The 21,010-nt window shown below is 46.5% G+C and overlaps 3 protein-coding genes across 10 annotated transcripts in view; 2 read left to right on the top strand and 1 right to left on the bottom strand.

Annotated features, from left to right (window-relative positions):
- The window catches only part of LOC8053731 (lysine-specific demethylase 3A), a 335,808-nt gene that overhangs the window by 51,886 nt on the left and 262,912 nt on the right, over window positions 1–21,010 (top strand). The gene's annotated exons all lie outside the window — the stretch shown is intronic.
- LOC120844851 lies at window positions 4,371–8,334 on the top strand. 2 transcript variants are annotated; one of them, XM_040216833.3, is made up of 6 exons: window positions 4,371–4,605; window positions 4,688–4,748; window positions 5,290–5,656; window positions 6,053–6,186; window positions 6,246–6,310; window positions 6,602–8,334. In XM_040216833.3, the coding sequence occupies exons 1-6, from the start codon at window positions 4,408–4,410 to the stop codon at window positions 7,001–7,003; spliced, it is 1,227 nt and encodes a 408-aa protein (XP_040072767.1). In that variant the 5' UTR covers window positions 4,371–4,407; the 3' UTR covers window positions 7,004–8,334. The 2 variants fall into 2 exon arrangements, with proteins under 2 accessions (XP_040072767.1, XP_040072766.1); XM_040216832.3 differs by having other exon boundaries at window positions 4,688–4,892.
- LOC115308945 lies at window positions 5,906–13,545 on the bottom strand. The gene is made up of 4 exons (XM_040216831.2): window positions 13,249–13,545; window positions 12,240–12,413; window positions 11,902–12,076; window positions 5,906–10,634 (listed from the first exon to the last, which is right to left on the bottom strand). Exons 1-4 carry the CDS (start codon window positions 13,416–13,418, stop codon window positions 9,582–9,584), a joined length of 1,572 nt encoding a protein of 523 aa, XP_040072765.2. The 5' UTR covers window positions 13,419–13,545; the 3' UTR covers window positions 5,906–9,581.

The following is a 21,010-nucleotide window of genomic DNA, read 5'->3' as shown; positions in this document are numbered from 1 at the left end:
TGTTCGTGCAGGCATCTATCTGCTCGACGGCAACTGTGTTTAGCCTGTCAGGTAGACAGACGGAGGGATCAGGCGACGAGGAATCGAGCCGAAAGCACAGACGAGTCCCCGACCCTAACGGTAACGGCACGTCTTTTGCACCTCGCGACTTTCTGCGAACGGGGACACTAAGATTTTTGTTTTTTCCTGTTTCGCTTTTTTTGTTTCCCCGGCTTCTAGCAGTGACCACGTGCCCTCGTGGCTCACGACTAGCTTTTCGCCTGAATAATATGTATGTAGGCTAAAAGGTTCGTCTATATTCTAACGCCACATCGACGCTCATCGAACGCGTATCGACTTTCTCGTGCGTTCGTCGACATTACGGTCTACGAACTATAGTCCTCAAAATTCGGAAGGACTAATTAGCATCTGGAGTGGTAATTCCGGAAGGACGTGTTCGGTGATGTCCATGAACATTAAAGACTTGTGTTATTCCCTCGAGAAGAGAAGGTTGATGAACGCGGTGAGGGTGGTTCTGAGGTTGAATTTATTGTAAGTTTCAATCTGAATCGGGCATGTCGCTGGACTATTTTCTAACGTTGTTGGATCTGCATTTCCAATCGATGGTTCTAGAATTGGAAAGTCCAAAATATCTGAAGAAATAAGGAGTGTGCAGGCTCTTCGGTCGCACCAATATTAGCTGAGATTTATCTTAACATTTTAGGCAAATTTCTATGACAAGATGGATGCAGTGGCACCACATTGTGGGGTTTTTCAGAAGATACGTTGATGGTACCATTGTACTATCCACGTGTGAAGATGGTTTTTCAGACTCCCTAGAAAAGTTAATATGATCGGCGTCCCCGAAATTACAGTTCACTGTCGAAAAACTAGAGGAAGGAATGCTACAGTTTGTAGATATGCGCATACAAGTTAGAGATGGCTTTTGATAAAAATACGGTAAATTAGCGAGGAAACAAAAACACTTATTTTAAAACAGTTGTTACACTAACATCGTCGAACACAGAGTAATCCAGTCAAACAATTATTTAAAGACGTCGTGGACCTATTACATGAATGGGGCGTTACAGAGGCAATGAAAGAGACTGGAAGATGCGGGCTATCAAGAAGCATTCATAAAACGGCAAATGTCCATACAGTTCAGGAAAGTGAAGAGATCGGGACTATGCTCCAAGTAAACGGAGAGCTGTTATACTCTATACCCTTCATGACATCTCGCAGATCTTGAAGGCATGCGCCAAAAGGTGCGGTGCCGACACCTCTTCAAAACTGCCACAACAAAGTAAAAAGATAAATAAAAAAAAAAAGCAGCTCAGTGAAAAGTCAGTATTTTGGAATAGTAGGGTGGTATACGAAATACCGATGGCTTGTGGGTTTCAATGTGTCGGCCAGACGTCAATATTTTAATGATACACTAATCAAACACACGCAGCGTAAAGTATAAAATATTTAAAGAATTCGGAATTAGCTAACGTATTAAGGGATGTAACAGTTGTACGGCTGATTGGTCAGGAACAGAAGTGGTCTGCCGAGAGGCGTATCCCATGAAACGCTAGGCAAAGGAACGGTGTGGATAAATATTTCAGGCAAATGTATCAGTCAAGCTTCAGTGCAACTCCGAAGCCGGTTTAAAATGTTTATAAATTATTATTATTATTATTTCTTTCTGAAGAGCTTTGTTCCTTACTGAAGGGTTGATGTCTTAGTTCTGGGCGTTTCTTTGGTGTTCGCAACGTCCGTGTGCAGATGAGTCGGTGAATTCTAGATAGACCTTTCGGTGTATGTGCCGTTTTTTTTTACTTGCAGTCTCGGTGTTGATGTCATGTTCATCCCGTATTATTATTATTATTATTGTTGTTGTTGTTGTTGTTGAAGTGTTCTGGTTCGGGTTCCTCCAAGTGTTTCTGTTATTGTTCTGTAGCTTAGTAGCTTTCGGAACTAAAGGGCATCGGAATTGGGCCAGCTGTAAAGCTAAGATTGTTTTTTATGTCTTTTTCTTTTTTGGCGTGGGGAGGTGAGAGTGTTCGGAAATGGCAATAAAAGGGCTTTGAATAAAATACATTTTGTAGCTGATTTGATGCGCTTTCTGTCCACTTTTATTCCTTCTACTTTGTCTTCAAGTTTCCTTCTCATTCTCAGGGTAAACATCATGACTAATTATGCACCGCCCACACATCTTTTTTTCTTCTTTTTTTTTTTTTTTTTCAAAGTTGTTTAAAATGTTATCTTTTTCTTCCGCTCTTTTTCTACATTTACCCACACAGTTTGCCGGTATGGTCCAGTCCATCCTTGCGGTATTGTCTTCCGTGAGGCTCTGCTTGCGGGCCAACCTTGTATCACAACGGTCTCGGCATTTTCGGCTCCAAAAGTATTGCGGGAGGCGCGACGGGCTCGACATGAGACGGCGCGCGCATGCGCCGTCGTGCGTCACCCGGGTACCTCGGAAACGCGGGCGCTGCGGCACCTGTTGTCGCGATAGTCTGGATGTCCACGGCCGTTTTGAAGCAGCGCTTGCGTTAGAAAAAGAACGCAGTTACACGTGTCTGAAGTGCAGTGATGGAAGTGCTGCGCCAATTGCGCCAAATTGCGCCAAGGACGCGATCCTGCTACATGTAGCGCCGAATTGTCATTTTACCGAAGAATTGCGCCATGCCTGCGTCGAGATGAGATGTAGCAATAAAAAAATAAAAATTGAAGTCTTATCAGAGCGCGTGGCGTTACCGCGGTATTTTCCGCGCCGCAACTTTTACGCAAATCGAAACTGCGAGGGCGCATTATCGTCATCATCGTTTTGAAAGGAACAGCGTTAGCAACATCTGAGACCAAAGCCGCAGAGGCTAAGCGAAGAACCATCCCACTGAGCAGCCTACTTAAAAAAAAAAAAAGGCTGAGCTCGTGGATGTTTTCAATGTTGGCTCGCCCTGTTCCCGTGCGCTAGCTACCAGCGAAGTCAAAGCTAGCGCAAGCCCAATGCTCTGTGCATTCCTGACTCGCGCGTGGGCTCGTGCAGTGTGGGCACCGTTACGGGCTCTTTGCGCGCGCTTGTAGCTTCGGCTGCGCTCGCACCAAAGCTGAAGCGAAGTATAGTTGAGTTGCACCAAACTCTGAATGTAGTGCTGGTAAAGCCTCACCGTCCTTTTCGGAACACAAAGCACTGCGCGACTCGCGCGACTGCGGTGTCTGCTCCGCGGGTGTCGGTTCTCTGCAGCGCGTCGGTGCATGCCAAGAAGCGCACTCAACGGGTTAACTCGCCGTGATCCGATCGTGACTTCGCCAGCACGTCGAAAATGAATCGGAATTTTTGAAGCGAATATCAGATACTGCAATATTTGAAGCTGCTGCCCGAAAGAGAACTCTAATCTGAACTAAAGCATTCCACAACAGTGAGGGTCGTTAGATGCTGCTGCAGATACTTTAAAAAAAAGTGCAGGCTGATAAAACTAAATATCCTGTACCATCAGAACTCAGTGCGACATATTTAATTGTATTTTTTTTATCTGACGAGCAGATAAACTTTATTTAAAAAAAAAAAAAATTTGTGTTTACTTTGTTGAATTTTCTATATCCTGTCTTAAAAAGGCGACAGGCGCTGTGTTCAAATAATAGAGATGGGCTTTATATAGCAATGCGGCATTATTTCATTTTCAAGTGATATGCCAACATATGCCGGACCCTGCTGCAGAAGGGTCACTACCTGCTCCAAAACAACATTTTGCTTGCTACAAGGCCTGCTCCAAAAAGGTCAAATGGCACTTCCATCACTGGAAGTGGCACACACGATTTCTGAAGGCTCAGACTTCACTGCAGGATAGTTATCTTTCGCGATCACAGTGCCAAAGTGTGTCCCGTCCCAAACCTGGCGCTCGGCACGGCCGCTTCCCGGCAAGCGCCTGGGTCGAACTTTGCCGCGCGTGAGCCTTTCTCCGCCAGTGAGGAGTTAACGGCGAATGGAAAAGGGAGGCGATACTCCGACTCCGGAGTGACTCTGGCCTAGCCGTTCCAAGTTGGAATATTGCTCGGATCAGGGTTTCGATGTTCGCGGTATAAATACATCGCGTAGCGAAGGCACTAAATAGTGAATACCGGTTGTCGTGTGCTCGGCGGTTCGTATTCTAGTTGGTGTTTTTTTGTCGCGCAGCTGGCATCTCTTGTTGCTTCGGGGAGCGTTCATTGTGCCACTTTCCTAGATACAAGCTTCCTGTGCAGCTGCGTCCCGTGTTGCTTCCCTTCCGTGTCGTAAACGTTCATCTCGAATATTCGGAATACCCGCTGGGTAGTGGACAGAGCGCGCCACCGTCGATTGACCGCCAGCGCCAGTGTGGCAGGTTGGGAAAACACTGAGACGGCTCCAATCGACGACGCAGCACGCGACGCACCAGGCTATGATACCCAAGTACGCGTCCGAAAATGCCGCCCCTGGTCTTGTTTTGCGGGTTCAGAGATATTGAGGATGTCGGCTCGTTTTTTCGTGACCAGGCGCTTGAGAAGGGACACAGACTTTTTGAGAATAATCACGTCTACGCTGTGCGAGAAGAGGACGGCGTAGACATTACGGCCAAGTGTCACTCCCAACAGGGGAAGCACGTGTACGACGTCACAATCCGGGTGAGTGCGAGCTGTTATAAAAATATACTTCACTGAGAATCGTATAGACAAAAGCCTAATAATTATTGTTTTACTTGCGCAGTTAAACCCACAGTCCCGGAAGATCATCACCGGGTCGTGCACCTGCCGGTACGGCGTCCTCGGTGAGTGCAAACACAGCGCCGCTGTTGTGCACTACGTCAACAAACACGAAGTTGCCGCGTGTACCAGCTTGCCTCAGGCGTGGGGGAAGCCCTCGAAAAAGCCGAAATTGGATGACAAGGCGTCGATAGCCGATCTCTTTGGAGGTAGGACTACCACCACAAGTTGCAGCGTTAACGTGGCGTCAACGCCCGCGCGTGACAAAAGCGTCGAGCCGTACAAGTTATCGCGCAAGTCGACGCCCCACTCTTGATTTTCGCTACACCAATTCTTCGCAAATCCAGCATTTTGGACCGCGCGCATTACTCAATTCGTGCAAATTATGGGCTTGCAAACGTTAGTGGCCTTAGAAAATAATTGAGGGAGACTAGCACGAACTATCTTTCAAAAGTTGATTGACATTGTGCTGAAGTGGACTGAATTTCTTTTTTTTTGATGAGTTAGAGCACTGGTCTGCATGAAATCCTAGGTGCTGTGATCTTTATTTGTATTATCAGCAAGCTCATATTTACGAGTGAATGATGTGCAATGTTACTTTCTTAGGAAACCGCAGCAACACCGTGAGGAAGCAACAACCACGAGAGATGCCTCCCAGCTACATCCTTCGCCACTTTCCAGACATCGAAACTCCATTCACCGACATTTTGCGAATGATGGACAAAAACCAGGTGGAATTGGAGTGCTCTCAGACCATGGATGACATTCTAGACCTTGTGGTGGACAATGTGCAGCGGTCCGAGGTGGAAGAACTTCTACAGAACGTTCCGCTTGAGCCTTCGTGTGGACAGGAGCTGGGGGACTGCTTACACCAACTCACAGATGCTGAGAGAAGCTTCTTTCAAAGAAGAGTTGCATGTTCCGACATTCTGAGTCTCTGCATGGCGACGCTGGCACAATCCAAGTGTGCACGGTGAGATCTCTTCCTCTTTGGGTCACCAGTTGAGGAAGTAGCTACCCATGTTGTAAACACACCTGTTTGGAGTACTTTCCAGAGGTATGACTTGTTGCAAGGGCCAAAACTTGAACCATGCTTTTAAAGTGAGGTCTGTTCTTTCATGTCGTCTCCCACAAAAGTAGGCACTGATAATTCAATGCCGAAACTTTAAAGAATCCGTCTTCAGACAGACGTGAGACCGTTGAATAACGACACACTTTATGCTTGCTTTGAAAGTGTATTTTTATTGCACAATATCATCCTGGGTCACTACCATGGGCACGGCACTGAAGATCAGGCACTATTAACACTTTGTTTCACAAGAGCTGCAAACTGTCTCTCCGATTAACACTGATGCTCCTGCACCAACAGGTGGTACCAAGAACGCAAAATGCGGATTTCAAGTTCAAAGGCGCATACTATCCTCCGAACCAAAAAGACCCCACAGGAGCTCGTCTCAAGCCTGATGAACGAGGAAAGCTTTACAAGCGAAGCAACATCCTATGGTAGCCTTATTTATTGTGTTGTTAGTGTTCCGAAAGCTAACACCAACTTTTTTGCACAGGCTTGCGGACTGAGCCGAAGGCACGGCGATTGTTTGAAGGAAAGGTTCGGGGCCATGTCACTGAGGTATGTCATGCAGATGCCCCAAGGAAATATTCCATCATGTTTATCTCATCTACGCTTGAGAAGTGATAGTGTATCATTCACAATTCGACGTCTTCTACTTGCAGATTTTAAAAGTTTTTGCTGTGGCCTTTCATCTGCACATTTAAACTGCATGAATTTGAAGATATTGGTTATTTTGAAAGGTGTTGTGATAAACAGGTTTAACCATGTCATAAAATGATTGGCATGCAAGCAAATGAATTTGCAAAAAGATGAATCCTTCAGCTCAGTATTTCACTTTTCTCATTTTAGGTGGGCCTGCTTGTCCATAATGGTAAGCCCTGGCTCTGCGGGAGTGCTGACGGGCTCTTCGGACTGACCACTGGCACCGTGCTTTTGGAGATCAAGTGTCCTAGCAGCATAAGGAACAGCCTTATCGTTGATATCACCCGGAAGGTGACATTTGTCAGCTACTTAGTATATGTCGACGGCAAGCTATGTCTGAAACAATCACACCGTTACTACACGCAGGTGCAGGTGTTGATGTATATTCTGCATTTGGAGGAATGTTTCTTTTTTGTATACACCAGTGTCGATAATGTCACCCTGCTCGTCACCAGAAATGACGACTTCCTGGACACCGCCATCCCAACTCTGCAAGACTTTTATTTCGATTGGTATTTGCCAGCCCTTGCACGCAAGTACCAGTCCTAAATAGACCATTTTCAGAAATTTCCAAATAAGACACTGCATGTACTGCATTCAACATGTACTGCATTCAAGGAACCAGTGAAATAAAAAGTTGTACCCCTGCTTCAATTTGCTCGAGTTCCAACTTCTAAGGCGTTGAAAAATGCAACTTTGCTATGAAATATCTTCGCAACTTGTACAACAAGACATGACATGCCACACAGGGAGGCCTCGTAAGAGCAGTGTATGGCCGAAGTTATCTACTAAAAAGTACTTACACAGGCACTGAGGAAGAGCTGGCTTCAAAAATGCAATGGGGGCAGGTGTACCATCTCGGACAAAATGAGCTACACCACCATTGGACCTTTATGCTACTCCTGCGATCTCCACAGGATGAATTCTCATGACTGAAAATGCAAACATTCTTCATAATCCAACCGTTCTCTGGATGAGTGTTTTTCCGCTCTTCTGCGACGTGTTGCTTGCCGCAGAATCTAGCATGAGGTGCTGCGACTAAAGAGAGTGCTTCTACTTTCACGGCGCGTATCGATTGGTATCGCCTGAGCAGCCTTTCAAACAAAATTAGCTTACTGTTCAAGTTGCCTTGCCGTGACTATCGCAATATGAAAAGAGCAAGAACTCACCGCATTCAAAAATCGGACTCACTACTGGCCAGCGATATGAGCCACAAAGCCACAAGCACTAACTCTGGCCGTTGCGTCGCAGCAGAAGTTCGTCACCAATGGCACCTCACGCCACAGCTGATAAACTGCTAAACAAGGCGGCACCTCGTGTCAGATTCAGTGGCAAGCACAGCACCGCAGAAGAGCGAATGAAAACACACCCCTGCAAGTACATTAGAACGACCAAGCGCTCGGAGTGCGAAACAACTAATGCAAACAAGTTAACAGTTTTTTCTTCCTCTCTTGGTATTGAATGGCTATCAGGCAAAACTAGTGTGGTGGAAACAACACAGAGACTTGCCCTTTAAAGGGATTCTTCAACCAAATTTGAAATATACCAGTCGTGGTCAAAACTAGGTTGAATATGATCCACAATATCCGTGAATGACAATCGCACGTTTCTATTTTGAGCCTGGCCCACTCTGGCAAGCACTTGGAGACATAGACAGGACGACTGCATCAGATCCCCAGCGGAAACAGCCAGCGCAGAGCATGTGACATAGGTCGTCTTGGGACGAGCAAAGCTACGGCGAGGCTGACATCGAGAGGAATGCCTAGTCATTCCAGCCACCCAAGCAGCTGCTTTTGTACGAATTTTGAGTGACGGGTTAATCTTCTATAATCTTGAAGGGGGACAATAGCGACTTTTGGGACACACAAATGGAATTCTCGGGAAGAGGGGAGTTCCTCCTTCAGCTCTTCTCTTGTCGTGGCCGACGACGAGACAGTCCGGAGGCGAGACAGTAACCGTCACTAGCTGTCAAGGTTCCTAGATGGGCATTACGAATGAGGCTTTAGCGACATCCACCAGGTGCTCTTTACTAATCGTTTAATTTCTTTTTAAAATTCCTTTTCGTGACTTTTTTAAGAAGATATTGGTGTGTTCGATGTGATACTGCTCCTTCCAACGCATATAGACCAAAAAATGAGCGCAAAATTTCGTTGTAGTATCCCTTTAAGCAGTCAAGTTTGTCACCCATCAATACCCTAGCTGAGCAAAGTGCTTGAGTCGTGCTTATGCTGCTTGTATCATACAGTCTACTTTACATTTCATATTGTGGCCACTCCATGCCAAGTGTTTCAAACTTTCCAGTCCCAGAGAACTTGAATATTTCCTAAGTGATAATTGAGGCAAACCAACCTGGAAGACCTGGAATTGTCAGAAATTCGCACTGTCTGGAAATATCAATGAATTATTAGAGAAATTGTCAAAACATTGGCTAAATCAGGGAAAATGGCCAGTGAAAGGGTATGGCAGTGTGGACTGAAACGAGACAATCACGTATCTGCATGGCAGGGCTGAATAATATTGCCCTAAAAGTTGTCCTTGACCGAAGGAGTCAAGGAATTTGATCAAGATAGTCAGGAAAACCCCCGGAAAAGTCAGGGAATTTGAAAGAACCAACTTGGTAGATAGCCTGATTGTGCCCATGAAACAATACTATACACACACTACATAACCAATGTTTGGTGCATACTTATAGCCGCCTCGGTGGCTCCAAGGTGAGAGCGCCTGCCTACGGATACCCATGCAGCGGGTTCGAATCCTGGCCGAGGTGCCCGCAATCTGACAGAGGCTTATTGCGGAGAAGGCGCCGTGTAACCGAGCTTTCGGTTGCACGTCAAAAAATCCCCAGGTGGTCCAAATTAATCCTCAGTCCTCCGCTTGGGCGTGCCAGATGCCCGTCGTTGGTTTGGCATGCAAAACTCCCAAATTTTGGTGCACAGTTATGCATCAATGGATGGCTTGGTTCTGGTGAAATAGTACTTGCAGTGTGAAAAATAATTTACTCGGTGGGAGGGACGATTGTGGAAGTTGGGGAGGGCAGGGAACCTCCGAGGGTGCACCGAAAAATCCAAAGGTCCCTAGGAATGCAGTTTGAAAACCTAAGCTCAATGGAATGGCCTACATGCGAAGTTTAGTCATATGGCTTGATGATTGCAGGCTGCAAGTTTGCAAGCACAGAACACATATGGAACACATCATCCATCAATGGGATTAGAGTTATGGGCACTGTCATTTTGAGGATGTTATAAACCTTGATCCTTTGGATCATTCGCTCCACATGAATGCGTACCTGCGCAATGTTGTATGTATCCTGCACTTCCTGTTCACTAAACTGCCCATTCCCAGAAAGGAAAGGGGGCATCACCAGTACAGCATCGGTGTCCTTCAGACCTGCCTTGATGCCTGGGAACCCTTTGTCTGCTAAAATAACATCCCCAGGCTGTACCACACCCAGGAAGCCGGAATCCACTGTTACGTGGGTGTCCGAACAGCGGCCTCCGTAGGCCTTTGAACAAAAACAAATCACCCCGTTGGGTGTAATCGCCACCAAAAACTTCAGCGTGTACCCACTCTTATAGCTTGAGTAGAGCACACGCTGCTGACCTACGCTACTTGGTTCCTCTGTCCTGACTTCAGTGCAGTCGATTATCATCCTGCACTCCGGATAGTTTGCCTTGAAGCAATCCGGCAAGGTTGCTCTTATAATACTCGACGGAGGCCGAAAAATCCAGTTGCGCGTCGCAGCAGTCAAGGTTGTCAACACTGCCCGAAAGTGGCGTGATGCAGTCGTCCTGTCTATGTCAAACAAGACGCCAAGTGCGGTGTACCTCAGTCCCAGTTTCAGTTTTACCAGAAACAACAGCAACCTGTTCGGAAGAGAGACATCGCAGCTGCGCTCAGGAAGAAGGGGCAGCATGCTCAAAAGTAGGGAAAACACTTGCATGCTCACATTACAAATGTCCCGCAAAGCATCCTCGGAATGCTGGATACTCTCATACCCTCCAAAAAAGCTTGTCCTCTCGTTGGGACCTGAGGGCCTTGAAGATACTTGTGGCTTATGCTGCACCTCAGCGTCGTAGACCTCACGATGTGTGATCTGTGTACAGCCCTCCCCGCCTTGTAGGGAGCATGTGTACACTGAGAAGCTCTTACAGTAAGCTCCAAAGCTGTCCGTCTGGGTCTCCTGTAAAAGCAGTAGTGGTAGGACTTAGTCAGGCTGTCAATGAAAGCTATAGTGCTCAGCAAACAGCCCAAAACTAACATGCTTTTTTAAAATTCTTATAATTTGCAAGTTGGCTCATAATTAGGGTTCTTTGTTTTCTGTGTTTCTTTTTAGTGTCGGCCAGAAATAGGGGTTTATCGGGGTTTATGTTGTAAGATTGAAGGCATATCTACAGTGTTTCTCGAAAACAGAACTCTATACCCGCAATTTATTGGTAAATTGCACTTGTAGAAACAATTTCCAAAGAAAGAAGCCACCTCTCGGACAGTTCAGTGCAGTCAGTTTTTGCGGTCTACGCAGATAAAGCTGCTGATGAAGGTTCCTGTAAAACTAGGGTTTTACTTATTCAAGCAGAGGCTTCAGTTCAGTGTTTTTCGGTTTTCACCGATTTCTAGAAAGACTCTTTGGGGGGCTATGTTTCGGTTTTTATCGGTATATACCGAAAACACGGAACCTTACTCATAACTGGGGTGTGTATTTTCCGGTTTTAACCGAAAAACACCGATAAACATCCGTTGGTTAAAACCGAAAAAACCGGTCGTGGCATAATTCCGACCTAGCGAAACCGTTTCCCCGTAGAGGTTCGTCAAACGTGTTATCTCGTGGATCCTGCATCCTTCCAGTGTTTATACATGGCTTGCACATGGCGTCAGTCCGCCCTTCTTTCTGGGGTCAAAAGCGCTCTAGTAAACGCAGTGGAAGCTAAGCTCTCACACGCCTTTCCTCTATTGTGTCTCCCATGGCCCCCTTTTGGGGAAAAATTATTGCAGTGGAGGGTAGGCTCTCACGTGCCCTTTCCCCATTGTGTCTGGCCAAGTGATGTCGGTGCAAGCCATGTATTGAGAGATTGCTGTGGTTCCTGGAAGACATTGCCAACATCCGTGTCGTACAGGAGCGTGCGTTTTCACAATTGCGGGTTGTGAACCGCAAGAAACGTGCTGCCATGAAGGATGCAAGCCTCTTGAAGTATGCTTGCATCTACTATAACAACCAAGTGTGAGAAATAGATGCTTCCTAGAGAAGAAGTGCATGAAATATGTGAGTAAAATTGGAACTCTCTGCCTGTGATCAATCACATTTTTCCACCGATAATCACTGATTTTAGCCTCGTCGTGAGACGTTCCACCGAAATACAACGGTGTTTTGAAAATAAATAAACACCGAAAAACATCCGCTCATTTTTCTCACAAATAAACACCGGAAAGTACACACCCTACTCATAACTTACCACTGAACACTTCTCATGAAGTTCAACAGCTTGACAGGGGGGCAGTAGTCCATGTTCCGGGCTTTCGCTGCAATCCAAATTGTGCTCATCAGGTACTGGGCTTGTGGTACCTGACTGTTGTGGTCCCAGAGATGGTGGACATGAAGTAGCTGCACCAGCTGCTCTCTCCCTCCACCTGGAAATATGTCACAACCAAAATCTACATTCCTGCTAATTTCACTCAAGGGAGAAGCATACTTTTGTGACGCTTTAGGCAAAAGCAGCCACTTGCGGTACTATTGGATGGCACTCTACACAAACTCATTGTCCAAATAGAAATAAGTTGAGTAAATATTTACCTGCCAAACCTCCTGACTTGCGCATCGGGATCCGAATTCCGCTTCTTGTACACAAGTGGAAATTGCGTTGGGATATAACCGGGGTGGCTCTCGATGTTGCTTGGCTCGTTGTTCACGAAATGGTCCGAGCATATTCTGGAGTTCTTGCTGGGCATCCAGTCCGAGCCATCATCACTGAAGCGTACGAGTAAAAAATTAGGATCAAACCCGACTTGCATGTAGAATGCAGCAAGACATGTAAGCTACCAGTTTTACTAGTGCTTCATGCCTATCTTTATTTAATATGGTTTAGGGTGCTTTACCCCTCAGTGAAATCATAGCCGCGGTAAATCAGGACCTACCAAGCAGGGTCAGTCCCCAAGGCCACATTACTGTTTAAAAGCACTTAGTCATACTATGAGCAGCGATTTAAATCACCTCGCTGATAGCTGCTCAAACGACATTTCACAGACACATGCCCAAAGCAGCTCACCAACATTAGACAGTATGCAGTTATGAATTAAATTCACATTACTACTAGAATTAAAACGGTAGCCGGTTCGGGAATCGGAAAGCGCGGCCTCGCGAAGGAGCTTTCTCAGCGCACTGGTACCGGCAAAACTTTTTACGAGCCGCTGCTTAAGCGAGTACTGTCTGAAATATTAGCGCAGCCCTTAAAACATCGTTCAAATAAAAAGTGTCCGCGGAGCAACTTGAAGTACGCAGCCGGTAAACGACACAGCTAACAATTACGCGCACGTCAACCTGGCTCCGCTGAAAGGGGTGTCCAAACAGGACACTACAAAACGCACGACTCCGACAAATCGTGAAAATTGAAGCGGGCTTGAAGCGGGCGCGTCCGCTTCAATTTTCACGATTTGTCGGAGTCGTGCGTTTTGTAGTGTCCTGTTTGGACACACACGGAGTCGTCGCATCGAACGATCGAGCCTAGGGCAGCGCTTCAAGCGCACCAATCGCCAACATTAAACCAGATACACCTCAAATGACGATATGTAACTGGAACACTTACTTGACGCGTCTTACGGCATTTATCCATCTGCCACGGCGTTCTTTTTCCCACGGCCTCGATGGGAACCTGTGGAGCTTCACGCCCGCTAGGCCTTCACGCTGGTGGCAGTCTTTCACGCAACAGTACCGACACTTCGATGCCTTCGAATGTTTGCTCTTCGGCGGAGCCATGCGGGATTAAACGGTACAGTTGACAGCGTTCTAACCATAAAATATAGAGTCAGAACCGACGCAGTAATCCAACAGAACTAGCAAGGCGAGCCGTATCGCGCAGTACGTCGCAGTACGTGAGCAAAACAAAAAATGGCGAGGGAGCCGACTCAGTGTTGTAAATATTTCATACTAGATGGCGCGACGTGTCAGGCAAAACTTGACTGCCCAGCGGGTATGGAATGTAGGCTGAAATTTCCAATTATTCCCAGGCTTCCGGCTATACTCTGCAAATATGTATCAACTTTAGAAGAAAAAAAAACTTTAGCCTTTATCCAATTTTTGTGCAACTTGGGAATAGGTGCAGCGACGCTGTGTGCTGGGAGGGATTTAGGAGCGCTGCGAGAGGCTCGACACGTGGAGCAACCCTCGCACTCGCTTCCCCAGCACCGTTCCCACTGAAGGTCGTCTGGCCGCTGCCATTTTCAGCGTTGATTTGCTCGCTTTGCGAAGCCACGACCGGGTCGTGGTGTTTGCACGCCGGGCACTGGATTTTTGAAACATTGCAAGGGGCAATCGGGTTTTCCGCTTTCAACACGCTAAGAAATTTTACGCCCTTAGGGTTGTAAAAACGCTGTTCCAGAGACTTGCGCCCATGACCGCACCCTTTCAGCACTCTTGTTTCAACTAAATAAAACTTTTCAATCACAAAATAAGGTGCTCCTGCACCCTTCATTTTGAAAAGCCGCGCAGAAAGGGTGTGAAAAAGAGGTGCTAGGATGAAGTGAAGAGAACGCCCCTTTTTCTAAGCTGTTCACCGCAGTGACACCCGCTTTAGCTCAGGTTGTTTTAGCGACGATCTTGAAGGATTATAATTTATTGCCTGTACCGATGTTTCTTTTTTTACGTGGAGATGCATCCCTTGAACTTAGATATACTATGCATTGACGAAATACTGATGAGAACAAAGTAACGTACATCTTACATGTAACCTTCGTAATTGCGAAGGCGGTCACCTACAAAAGAGTATCTTTGGATTGTCGAGTGTATATATATATATATATATATATATTATTTCTGTTTCTGCGCATGCGATAACTGCATCTAGCATGCTTGTAGCTTTTAAACTTGCTACTCGTAAATAATATTTTTAGGATGCTGCTAAGATAGTTAGCATCCCATTTTTCGGGTATTCACCAGCATCCAAAGTGTGTTGCGGAACATCCTCAGGGAACACTGTTTGTTAGCCTTACGACGAGCAAATTTACATCTTTGAAGGGTGGTTTTTGCGTATGCTGTAAAATTTGGACCGTAAAGGAGAAGAAGGTTTCGAAAGTCCCCACATTCAACGTGGGTTGCAAAACTACAGACGAACACACACGCGCGCGCGTAGCGATGTAAATGAGCTTGTCTGATCGGCTAGCAACTTTTTTTTATGGTTAACATCGGAGAAAAAAGCATCATCATAACTTCATAAGATAAAAAAAAATAAGAGGTGCTGGCGATCATCTTTTTTGTTTCGGTGAAGAGCGTAAAAAGAGGGTGGTGGCGGTTTCTACACGTGTACATGGAGTTTACAAGCACCACAGCGACCACACACAGCTCTCACTGGAACAGCAAACACAGGCACTCACGCATGAGACTGGTATCCTGTTGACTGCTCCACCACTTTGTGTAATTCGCGGGCTACCGCCGCGACCTCCGTATAAGGTTACGATCATGTTGCTTTTTTATCCTCAATATTTCACATAACTCACGAATTCTCGAGTTTCGAGGTATTTATCTCTGAATAAAACGCAATTGGACATCGTCGTTAAAATAACCTGCGCTCAAGCTGTTTGCAATGGGTATATTGTCGCTTCGCCGCAGTCCGCTGTAGCCACGCTTTGCAGCGCCCTTTTTAACCCTTCAACGAGTGACGGGTGTTAGAAAGGGCGAATTACTCGAAATAAGGGCACCGAAGAAGCGGGCGCCGTGGGTGCGAGCGTCTCTGGAACACCCTTTGTGCACCCTCGAAGGGGTGCAAACATATTTTGCGTACATGTGTAGGCATAAGTTCATCAACTGTTGTGGACGCATTTGAACTCGTGGGAAAATAGTTGTCACCATATTTTTTTATCGAAAGTACAGCGCTTTTTCTGCCAGGGTTCTGGCGGCAAAGTAATGCTCCAGATGTTCACTGTAACAAATGTGGAGCGTCTACAGTCCAGCAAAGCACTTGGGAGAGCTAATGGATTGAATCTACGAGGCGGAAAACTATGCTTCGACTTAAAAGCAAACCGTCTGCGCTGTGGCACGCATTATGGTGACGTCATGCCCACTGACGCAGCGCCGACGCTTCTCTTGGGCCTCTACGTATTTTGTAGCGTAAGATTCGGGCCAAATTTATAATCTTGTTGAGATCGTGCAGTGTTTAGGTCGTCGTCTACGCGGTCCCTGGCGTAGCGGGGCTCAATCTCGAAACAAATAAAATAACAAATAATGCTCGGGTAAATAAAAGAGAAAATTCCTCCCGTGTGTTTGTTTGCCACAAAAAGACGACGTGCCCGTGCGGCAAGAATAGCTGTCGGCAGCGGAGAGGCGGTTGTCCCGATTATATATTTGTCGTTCCGTCATCATCCGGGGACCGGCCATCCGCTCCTGGAAGATATATGTTGTCTTTCATGGTGCAGTCGGAGGCGCACTGGCTCCGCACGGATCCCGCGCTCCGTGTCGGATTTAGGCCATTCATCCAAAACGACCGGTGGAATTTGCCGTCAAAGAAACTTCAAGACCGACTGCGGTTCCTTCGAAACGTCAAATGCGTCAGGCAGGAAAAAAAAAAAAAAAAAGGGGGGGGGGGGGGGACCTGTACGCCGAATTCCCAAGATAACTGACGTGCAAATTCGACCTTTACGAACTTGTGGATCTACCCAGTACTTTGCCATCGAACATATCGATGGAAGCTGGGATATTGGGCGGAGGACGCCTGGCAGGCTTCCCTGACAGGCACCAGCCGAGCCCTCGAGGAGGGGAGGGCAGATCCGCTTGCTGCCAGACCGCTCTGTTTTTCGAGGCGCGGCTGGAGGGACGTCGGGGGGCTTTGAAATTGTGCTGGCTCACTCGCTCGCTCCAGCTGTCTCTTCGCCGGGCGCACTGGCTTTGGTTGATGTCTGTCTGACGCGGATTGTCGAGGTTCGAGTTCGACGAAGGTGTCCTGTCGAAGGTTCTCGGGACGTCCAGAGGCACGGTGTCTTCCAGCCGGTAGGGCTGACGGCCGGCGGCGGTGATGCGTACGTTGTTCCTTGGAGCCCGCACAGAACGAGACAGTTGTTTGTGCGTTTGTGTGTCCTCGCGGAAATTGTCGTAGCTTGTGAGGGAAACGAAGATGTAGCGAAAACGACGACGTGACTTTCGCTGGTGGTCTTTTTCGCAAACTTTCCAATAACGTTTTTTTGCGCGGGATGAAATTTTGCGATGGTCCGTCTCTGGGTTATTAAATATTTAGGCACAATTGTTATTCGCGTGGTAAGCCATTTGCAAACGCCTATTTTTATTAGTATTATTATTATTATTTGCATAAGTTAACGGCAGTTTCTTGAGCCACCCATACTGAACACATGTTCCTAATGCCCAAGCTTTACCCTTTCCGGCATCCCTACCAATTACGTCTAAATTCAGATAACTATGATGAAACGGCAAATGAAGTTAATGCCAAAACCAACATCCCGATTTTCCCGCGCTGTCGGCGGGGTGACGTCACCTCTCGTATTACTTGCAAGTCGCACGGTATTTTATGCATTTTTCTTTTGTTTTGCTGGCCTGAGTTAAAAAAGAAAATCCCATTTCACGCCTTCAGACTTTATATTACACGTCGGAAACAAGCTGTGCTGCCCCGATAGTGCTCCATATTACAACACCTGACGTAACGTTTTCAGTGTCCCCAGTCAATGAGGTAGAGGGCCTTAGAGCGATAAACTGGCAGCTGAAAGTGACCCACAATTGACCGCCGCCATGCTGCACATTTTTTGACCACTAAACACGTGACCTTTTAGTTTTACGTCTAGATTTTAACGAAGCACCGCGCACAAAAATTTCCTTATCGATCTTTAATAACAGTGCCGACGAGATAAGTTATGTTTCGTTTGTTTTAAGTCCAAAATGTGCTTTTACAACAAAAACTCGGGCAGCTTCGCATTGCCTCCGCTAGATGCCGTCAGCCGCGGTGCTGTATTTCGAGTTTTTATTGGAGCTAGACACTAATCTCTGGGGCTAACAGTATTGAAAAAAATAGTTTCTCGTGTTTTTTTTACAGCGATCGCAATACAAATCTCGGCTCAGTTTTGCGTAAAAGCCTCAAAATTTGGTACGGTCACGTGTCTATAGTGGTCAAAATTGTAAAACATGGCGGCAGTCAAGTGGGGTTCACTTTTGCCTGGTGAACGGGATACCACTTTATCGCTCTAAGCCCCTCTAACTCGTTGGTCCTCGGTAGAGCCTCTCAGACTAAATTTAAAACTTCAAAGCTTCGCGAAAAAACAACTTAACAACCTATAGACCGCTTTCTAAACACTGTCCTTTCTTGGCAGCGGTGGAATCCCAGCACAATGGCGCACTAAAACCTCAACGTCACGGCACACTGGAAAACACACACCCACATTAAAGGTGATGAGCGCAGTGATTTAATCATTTAATCTCAAGGTCAGCACCACCTTGAGATTCAGACTATATATAAGGATATGGACTGAATAAACGAGTTAGCTGAGTTTGAGACGTCGTCCTGTCTATTTCTTTCCCTTCTACGTTTTGATGTTTCTTCTCTTCTCAGATTAATTCCACGTGGTTAATATTCGCTGGCTCGCCTGCACCCTTACCGTATTTTCTCTGAAAATAACCATGCTTATTTACTTGCCTGGAAATCGTGTTCAGCACAGACCGCATTCACTGGTTTGGGAGGCAGTTCCCTACCTAAATAGAAACGAACCGTTTGTGTAAGGCACTCATGTCAAATATACAAGATTTGACCACAACATTAATTTTCTCTAAGGGACTGCTCATGCTCCTGGACTGCATCTTTGGGTAGGACATTTCTGAAGAAACAAATGAAATGATTTGACTTCAATTGTTTCTCGTCTTCGGTGAATCGTAGTTCAAGCTTCTCCCGAGTTTTCATTATGCAGGAGACGTCGAAGCTCATATGACGCCAAATCTGGCCAGAAGCGAGGGATGCCGACGAGCGAAACGAAAAGAAACAAGCGCCATGAGCCATCGCTGAAGTGAGCCACCTTTGCCAGACGGAAAAGCACATTTCTGTAGAAAACCCGTACTACGCTAGTTTCCGAATCCGCGCATCACCATCTTTCACGGTTTGCGTTTCGTATAGACATGCTACGAAGAAAATTTAAACAGGCAACTTCTTTTTGAAGTGTGAAACAGTTTTTCAGAGAAACGTTAATTTCGCTCCCAAGAGGAGAACACCGCGAGCTCTCGCGACTTGAACGGGACTGGACTAAGGAAATTCGCGGGAGCGTCTAACGTAAAAGCCAGCTTGGGCGGTTGCAAGTCGAATTTGGTGTTGAGGTGTACTTGAGCAAGTCGAAGTTCGGCTTGAGATCAAGTCCCATCTATGATTTCGGGAGTAATTCTAAGGCGTCCGCCGGGACATGTTCGGGGTTACCCTTCGGATTTGTCCGTTTATTCGCGTCCACGTTCTTGGTCAGAGAAACGCTTCCTGGGTCGACTGGCTCAGGACTACGGTGTAAGATATGACTGCGGACGCCGCGACGCGATCGAGAACCAGATAAAGTCCTCTGGGCGCGCACCCGAATAGCCTCAGCCGACGGCGTCTCCGCCGTCCAGACGGCACAGACGGGTTGGATGTACAAAATGGTCAAGTGGATTGATTTCTCTCTACCTCATAAAGTTAAAAACGGAGAAGAATGAGCGTTTCTTCATTTTTTTCCTCCAAGACTACCGCGTACACCCGTGAGCGATATGAAGGTGAACAGCCCTCTTCTTGTTTTTGACGCTCCTGCAAGTTTTGGAACAAGCTCTGTTCCAGAAGAGGGCTAGAACGCAGAAGTTTAGATCCCCAAGCCACGTACCATTTGAGACGTTGAGAGTTAATATAGCTTTAGGGAGCCGTAAAACAGGCAAGAAACCAGGTAAGGTGTTCACCTTCATATTGCCGGCCGGTGTCCACGGGACAGACTCTAACCGTCCTTTCTTACTTGCGGTTGGGAAGCAAGAACCACACTAGCGGCTCCAAAACCAAAGTGCTTTTGTTGCGCGCTCTTTGTCAGGGTCCAGGCAGTTCGTCAAAATACTATTTGTAGCAGCGTGGAGAATAAATATCGAGATGATTTAAATCGTGATGTGTATTGCGATTTCCATATTGATTTAAATCTGATCAGTTTTAGTATGACGATTTAAATCAAACCTTTCACGCAAGGGTAACTCCGAAAATGATTTTCTTTTTATTTACCGTTCGTCTATGATCTGATGCTTTCTATGTTCATTTATTTTGTGTTCAAATCTCAGGTGCAAAAAGAAATGCCCTGTTGAGCAAATTGGAGCGCTAGGCTTGATTTGTACGCACTACTTCATTCCTTAGCTACGTAACGTCCTATTGCAGCAGAAGTAGAACGCGAAGGAAAGAAACGAAAACTATAAAAGTAATGTCCTATTGTCATCAAATCACAATCTGAAAAATACAATTTTTTTTAACAATTAAAAGAAAATCAAGCTGTTTTTGGCGGGAATTATACCAAGAAACGTTTTGAATTAAACTGTACGTTGTATTTACAGCAATTCTTTCTTCCGCATTGTTGTCAGTGATGAGACAATTCATCAATGTGTCGTCTTGAAAAATACATTTGGTGGTAAAGAAACAGAAAGGAACTATCTTGGAGCTAAAGTGATTTCAATAAAAAGAATCGGATTTCAATAAAAGATATCTGATTTACTTAACTCTTTTTTAAACGTAACTTTTTTCTTTTATTTTGATTTGTAGCAACACAACTTTTATCATGGCAGTTTGTCACATAGGACAATAGAGCGGCTCGAGTACCATTTCAACATTTTTGTATATACAAAATGGCGGTTAAAAGCTATACATATATTCATCTACGGCAGACGAGGCAACTTTGTTTTGCTCTTCTTTGTGCACGGCGTGTGACTACGACAACGAATTAACGATACAATGGCTGAGATCGCGCCTTCGTGTCACGGCATGCCATTTGGTGCCGAGTCCGAATTGCCCAGCTCGCGTTTTCCCGAAGCGTGTAGGCAGAGAGTTGTTTGCGTCATTTGAGCGCCCGTTGTCCCGGGGGCGTGCCTGAGCGGGCGTCTGCCCAGAGCCTGTCTGCCTCGCCAACGCGCCTCGGGCGCCCAGCTGGCCCGAGAGAAAACGCCGGCGTACGTATCATGGCGTTCCGGGAAGGCCGGAGCCGCTCGCGTATTGATTGGCAGCCCCGGGCTGATCAAGTTCCTCGCGTGAGGTCGTTGCTCTCCGGAAGGGACGCTCGATACCGGGCCCCGGTGCATTCGGCCGCGCGTGCTCACGCCGAGACATCCCCGGTGCACTGAGCCGCGGCTTCGACCCCGAAAAACGTTCTGTCGCGGGTCGGTGGGCC

This window comes from Ixodes scapularis, unplaced genomic scaffold (assembly GCF_016920785.2).
Source record: "Ixodes scapularis isolate PalLabHiFi unplaced genomic scaffold, ASM1692078v2 PGA_scaffold9__187_contigs__length_104089568, whole genome shotgun sequence".
In the NCBI taxonomy this organism is placed as follows: Eukaryota; Metazoa; Arthropoda; class Arachnida; order Ixodida; family Ixodidae; genus Ixodes; species Ixodes scapularis.
This window is presented reverse-complemented; position numbering and strand designations above follow the sequence as displayed.

Excerpts from the sequence above, each read along its gene's own strand:
- LOC120844851 (XM_040216832.3), top strand. The coding sequence starts at position 4,408 with ATGCCGCCCCTGGTCTTGTTTTGCGGGTTCAGAGATATTGAGGATGTC. Across the intron at positions 5,657-6,052 it reads GCACAATCCAAGTGTGCACG|GTGGTACCAAGAACGCAAAA; the intron begins GTGAGATCTCTT and ends CTGCACCAACAG. Across the intron at positions 6,187-6,245 it reads AAGCGAAGCAACATCCTATG|GCTTGCGGACTGAGCCGAAG; the intron begins GTAGCCTTATTT and ends TTTTTTGCACAG.
- LOC115308945 (XM_040216831.2), bottom strand. The coding sequence starts at position 13,418 with ATGGCTCCGCCGAAGAGCAAACATTCGAAGGCATCGAAGTGTCGGTAC. Across the intron at positions 12,077-12,239 it reads CAAGTCAGGAGGTTTGGCAG|GTGGAGGGAGAGAGCAGCTG; the intron begins GTAAATATTTAC and ends ACATATTTCCAG. Across the intron at positions 10,635-11,901 it reads TTCATGAGAAGTGTTCAGTG|GAGACCCAGACGGACAGCTT; the intron begins GTAAGTTATGAG and ends CTGCTTTTACAG.